We start from the raw sequence: 6000 nt of genomic DNA on the forward strand, positions 1-6000 counted from the left end.
ATGTTGCAACTTTATAAAAATCACTAGTTTGTCTGAATCAGGCGTATTGTATACACTTCTGGTCACCCCATTATCGGAAGGATGTCAGGGCGTTGGGGAGCCTCCGGAGAGATTTAACAGGACTCTGCCGAGATTCGATGGCATGTGTTACAACGAGAGGTCGGACACCTGGGTTGCTTCCTCTGGAGCGGAGGGTGGGTGGAAGGGAGTCCCAGTGGGGGTCACGGCTGATTTCACGCACACACTGAATGGTCTCTCTCTACAGGTGCGCAGAAACAGGAGCCGGGACAGAACATCGGAAACAGACCGGATCGTAAGATCTACCTGCTCTGCCTCGTTACGTTCGCCCTCGTCGCGATAGTGGCCGGGCTCTCGATCTATGGTGAGTGGAACGGGCTCCGGGTGTAGTCATACCGCAAACAAGCAGAGAGGAATGAAATGTTAGCGCAAAGAAGCTCAAACTGACACCGACACGCCACTCACCGTGACGTGGAAACGCCCCTCAGAGTGACAGGGATACGTTTCTCACTGTGACAGTGACACGACCGTCTCCGTGACAGTGACAGGCGTCTCACAGTGATACAGACGTTACCCTCAACATAGCATAGAGAAGACCCTCACCATTATTATGACAGTGCCGTCACATCGTGCACGACAGTACACTCACCGTGACACCGACACACCTCTCACCGTGACACTGACACAGCATTCATCGTGAGAGCTACACACCCTTCTCCGACATCGACACTCCCCTCTCAGTGACACCAGCATTCCCCCACAGTGACCCGGACACTCTACACACCGTGACCCCGACTCCCCCTTTACTGTGGCACCGATACTCCCCTAAACGTGACATCGAGACTCCCCTCACTGTGACAGTGACGTACCTCTCACCATGACACTTACTCGCAACTCACCGTGACATCAAGCCCACACCATTACACCGACACTCCCTCTTACCGTGACACTTACACAACCCACACCGCAACACTGACACTCCCCTCACACTGACAGCACCACGCCCGTCACGGTGACACCGACACTCCCGTCACTGTGACACCGACACTCTCCTCATCGTGACACTTACATACCCCACACCGTAACATTGACACTGATCATCGTGACACCGACACTTCCCTCACTGTGAAACTGACACAAACCTCTCCATGACACTGATGCGCCACTCTGCGTGAAATCTACACACCCCACACGGTGACATCAACAGGCTCCTCATAGTGACACAAACATTTCCCACACTGTGTCACAGAGAGGTCCATCACTGTAACACCAACAGACATATCACTGTGACACTCACACACCCCTCACTGTGACACTCACACATCCTTCACTGTGACACCCTTCACCGTTACACTGACACAACACTCACTGTGACCCGTTCGGTAGCGTGACGCTGACTCAATGTGTCACTGCAAACGCTAAACATCCTTCGCCATCTCTCTCAGTATCACAGATTCGTCAGTCTAAGGAAACCTGTCACCGAAACTACCATGAGTTAAACTCAACCCTTCAATCCAAGCTTTCTGCGCTCAACTCTAATCTGTCCGATCTTAAACAAATGCACAGCGATCTCCGTCAACGGTTCACTGAGATGGAAACGAAGTACAGATCTGTCAACGAAACCAAGGCTCAAATCTGTGAATTGAAGAGATTGAAGAGCAGAAGAGGTGAGGCATCATCCCCCTCTTTCACCCGCTCCTCATCACAGGGCAGGCATGGAGAGAGGAAGCGTCACTTCGTGCTTATCATCGGGTGTGTGTGAAGAGATGGTATGGGGCGTGATTCACTCTGTGTTTGACCCGGTGAGTGTGCGATGGGGCTGCGTGGAGGAAGTTTCACTCTATCACTGAATCCAGGAGAATGTGATGGGAAGTTGTGGAGATGGATTCACACCGCGTCTGATCACGGGATTGTGAGACGTAGCATTACAGCTTCACACTATGTCTCACTCCGGGTGTGTATGGATCAAGCTTCACTCTGTGTCTGACAGCAGGACTGTGTTATGGAACAGTGCCCAGAGGGCTTCATCACATGTCTGACCCTTGAAGGGTGTTATGGGACCATGCAGAAAGAGTTTCACTCTGTCTGATTCCGGCAGTGTGTGATGGGACGGCGCAGAGAGGTTTTCACTCTGTGTCTGAAATCGGGAGTGTGTAACGGGACGGTGCAGTTGGAGCTTCACTCTGCGTCTCACTCCCGGAGTGTGTAATGGAATCGTAGAGAGACTCAGGGTGTTTGACTCCAGGTTTGAATGATAGGTTCCTGGAAAGAAGGCTTCAGTCTGCGTCTGATCCCGGAAGTGAGTGATAAGACAGTGCAGAGGGAGCTACACCCTGTCGCTGAATCCGGGATTGTGTGATAGGATGGTTTGGTTGGAGCTTCACTCTGTGTTTGATTCCCGGAGGATGAAATGGGAATGGAGAGAGAGAGAGAGAGAGAGAGAGAGAGAGAGAGAGAGAGAGAGAGAGAGAGAGAGAGAGAGAGAGAGAGAGAGAGAGAGAGAGAGAGAGAGAGAGAGAGAGAGAGAGAGAGAGAGAGAGAGAGAGAGAGAGTCTAAGTCTGACTCCGGGAGTGAGTGTGGGAACTAGCAGAGACAGTTTCAATCTGTGTCTGACTCCTAGAGTCAGTCATGCGACGGTGTAGAGCGAGGTACACTCTGTGTCTGAATCAGCAGTACGTGATGTGACGGTGTGAATGGAGCTTCACCCTGTGTCTGACTCCCAAAGAGTCTCATGGGATCGTAGAGAGAGAGCGTCTGTGTCTGAATCTCTGAGTGACTGTACAGAGAGAAGTTCACTCTGTGTGACACAGGATTTTGCGACTGGATGTTTTCGAGGGAGTCTGACCCCGTGAGTGTGCCATGGGTGGGGGTGGGCGGAACTAGACTTTGTGTGTGAACACAGGTGGGAGTGATGGGGCGGTTCAGACAAAGCTTCACTCTGTGACTCGCCAGGGAGTGTTTTGGGACGTAAGGAGGGAGATTCACGTTTCTTTAGACTCGGGAGTGTCTGATGGGACGGTGTGGAGGCAGCTTCCTTCTGTGTCTGACACTTTGCTCTGTGGTGTGTTGAGAAGCTCTTGAGCGAGAATCACTCTCCCTCTGACATTTAACGTGTGCTGAGGGAGTTTCTTTCCGTGTCTGACTGCTGGAGTGTGTGATGGGGCCGTGGAGAGAGAGATTCGCACTGAGTCTGACCAAGGCTCTGTGTGATTGGAATTTGCGGAGGGATTCTGTTCTCTGAACAAGAGAATGTGTGATGGGGCGGTGTAGAGGGAGCTTCACTCTGTGTCCTGACCCCGGGAGTGTGTGATGGACGGTGTGGTACGAGATTCACTCTGTGTCTTATCCACGAGAGTGTCTGATGGATGGTTTGGTGGGAACTTCACTCTTCCTCATCCTTGTTAATGTGCGATTGGACGGTGTGGGGAGGGGGGCGGGATTCACTCTGTGCCTGACCTCAGGTGTGCGTGATAAGACCGCATGGCGAGAAATACATTCTGTGTGACACACCGCGTGTGTGTGATAGGAAAGTCTGAAGGGAGATTCACTCTGTGTCTCACTGTTCCTTGTTCCTGATTTCCAGAGCAAACGTGTTCCAAGGACTGGGTCACAAATAAAGACCGGTGTTATTACGTATCCACGTTTCATACATCTTTCCGCAGAGCGATGCAAGAATGTTCAAACCGTGATTCAAGGCTGCTGGAAATCAATTCAAGTGATGAAGCGGTATGTGTCACAGCACGAGAAGATCCCACAGTAACACAGGAATCATCACACACCTCCGGGTTCAGACACAGAGTGAATCTCCCTCCACACCTTCCCATCACACACACCCCGGACCAGACACAGAGTGAATGCCCACCATACACTCCCAGCACACTCTCACCGTGTCTAATGCAGAGTGAAGTTCCTTCCACACCGTCCCGTCACACACTCCCGGGGTTAGACTCAGAGTGAATCTCCATCAACACCGTCACCTCACACACTCTGGGGGTCAGACACAGAGTGAATCTCCCTCCAAACCGTCACCGAACACACTCCCGGGGTCAGGCACAGAGTGAATCTCCCTCCACACCGTCCCATCACACACTCTCGGGGTCAGGCACAGACTGAATCTCCCTCCACACCGTACCATCACACGCTCCCGGGGTCAGGCACAGAGTGAATCTCCCTCCACACCGTCCATTCACACATTCCTGTTGTAATCAACAGAGAGAAGCTCCGTAGATAGTTTTCAATTTTTGGCATTAATCAAATAAATTTAATTTCCCAGAGCTTTGCATCCAACAAACTTCTGTACCGAAACCTTGCACACTGGATTGGAAAATGCGAAAGCGGGTGAGATTTGAACTGATAAGTGGGGTGAGATTTGGGCATTGACATAGTCCTGACGGAAGAAAATGGGATTAGTTTACGATTAGACTGTACGAGGTTGTCGGGAGCGTGTGGTACAATGGGAACGTTTTGGGGCCGACACGTGTCTGTCGGGGAAGGACAGGGTAGTGGGAATATTTCGGAAACTGTTAGGTGGCAGTGGGGAGAGTTCAATACACAGAAATTATTTCATTCTGGTACTGACGCATGTGGGTGAGGAGAGCGCGGTTCAGTGGGATCATTTTGGAGATACTCGCCGGGCTGTGAGGAGAGGGAGCAACAGTGGGATTAGTTTGGTGAATGACATCGATCTGAGGGGCGACAGTAGGACAACTGGATTAGTTTGGAGACCGATACAGGGCGGTAGACACACAATGGGTTAATGGGATTAGTTTGTGAACTGAGGCAAGGATGTGGGAGAGAGGGTGCCAGTGGTATAATTCTAGAGACCAACGAGAGGCTGTGGGGAGAGCGCGGAGTAGTGGGATATGTCGGGAGACAGACAAGAAGCTCTGGATAGAGGGAGGGGCAACAGGATTGATCTGGGACCGAAACAGGGCTGAGGGAAGAGTGTGGAACAATGCGATTCATTTCGAGACAGATATAACTGCGGTGAGACGGTGGGACAGTGGGGTTTGTTCGGGGAGTGAAACAGATCAGAGGGGAGGGGGTGGACCTGTTCGATTCGTATGGGGTCTGACAGAGGACTGTGGTGAGGAAGCGGTTCGGTGGGATTAGTTTGGGAGACGCAGTGCTGTGGGGGACATTGGAACCGTGGTATCGGTCCGAGTGCTGACACGGGTCGGTGGGGTGGGAGTCGTTGAGTGGGATGAGTTTGGGGAGTGACACAGGCTGTCAGGAGAGAGCGAATTCATAGGATTAGCTTGGGGACGGTCTCGGCTCGGGTTCTCTGCTGGAGCTGTTTTGTCTCTGTTGAAATTGTTTAACCCTCTTGGATAGGAATGTGAGCCTGGCCCTCCTGTACACTGAATCCCCGGGGCCGTCCGTCTGCAGAGACTGCGAGCCGCACGTAAGGAGTTACCCTTGTGATAGTGATCGGCGTTTCATCTGCGAGAAGTCGGCACCTTTGTTCCCGGATATTCCTGAAGAGATCAAGGGTCTCTGTCAACAGCAAGTGGAGTCGACATGAATCTAATGACTACCCCCATATTTTCCTCCTTCTCTCTCCTTCACTCTCACTCATAAATCCTTTCAAATTTACTCCCCACCCTCCTACTCCCTCCTCTTATCGCAAGCATATTCTCTCCACGAGACACCGACAAACCCCTCCCGCCGTCTATCTCCTTCTTTCTCGCCATTCCCCCGTCCCGCTCTTCCTAGCTCCCTCTACCTTTCTCTCTGCCCCTCAGCTCCCCTTATTCCCTCGAACTTACACCGCCCGCTCTTTCTCTACATCATCTGCACACCTCTTACACCTCTCTCCCCTTCCCTCCCCAGGAACTCTCTACCTCCACTCCCCGTTCTCTCTAAACCCTCCGTCTCACTGATCTCTCTCTCTCTCTCTTTCTGCTTTCCACACACTCTCATCTCAATCCTGTGCCGTCTGGTGCTCGACAACCCAACCCTGGATAAATGGCTATGCCCAT

At 52.0% G+C, this 6000-nt stretch overlaps 1 protein-coding gene across 1 annotated transcript in view; it reads left to right on the forward strand.

Annotated features, from left to right (window-relative positions):
• LOC140720460 (uncharacterized) overlaps positions 1-6000 on the forward strand; it is a 41860-nt gene extending 35860 nt beyond the window's left edge. The window contains exons 5-9 of the mRNA XM_073035312.1: positions 266-382; positions 1464-1685; positions 3603-3745; positions 4293-4357; positions 5354-6000. Coding sequence (XP_072891413.1) covers positions 266-382; positions 1464-1685; positions 3603-3745; positions 4293-4357; positions 5354-5543 — 737 coding nt within the window. The 3' untranslated portion in view covers positions 5544-6000. The remainder of the gene's footprint in view (positions 1-265; positions 383-1463; positions 1686-3602; positions 3746-4292; positions 4358-5353) is intronic.

The sequence above is a fragment of the Hemitrygon akajei genome, unplaced genomic scaffold (genome assembly GCF_048418815.1).
Source record: "Hemitrygon akajei unplaced genomic scaffold, sHemAka1.3 Scf000043, whole genome shotgun sequence".
Classification (NCBI taxonomy): Eukaryota; Metazoa; Chordata; class Chondrichthyes; order Myliobatiformes; family Dasyatidae; genus Hemitrygon; species Hemitrygon akajei.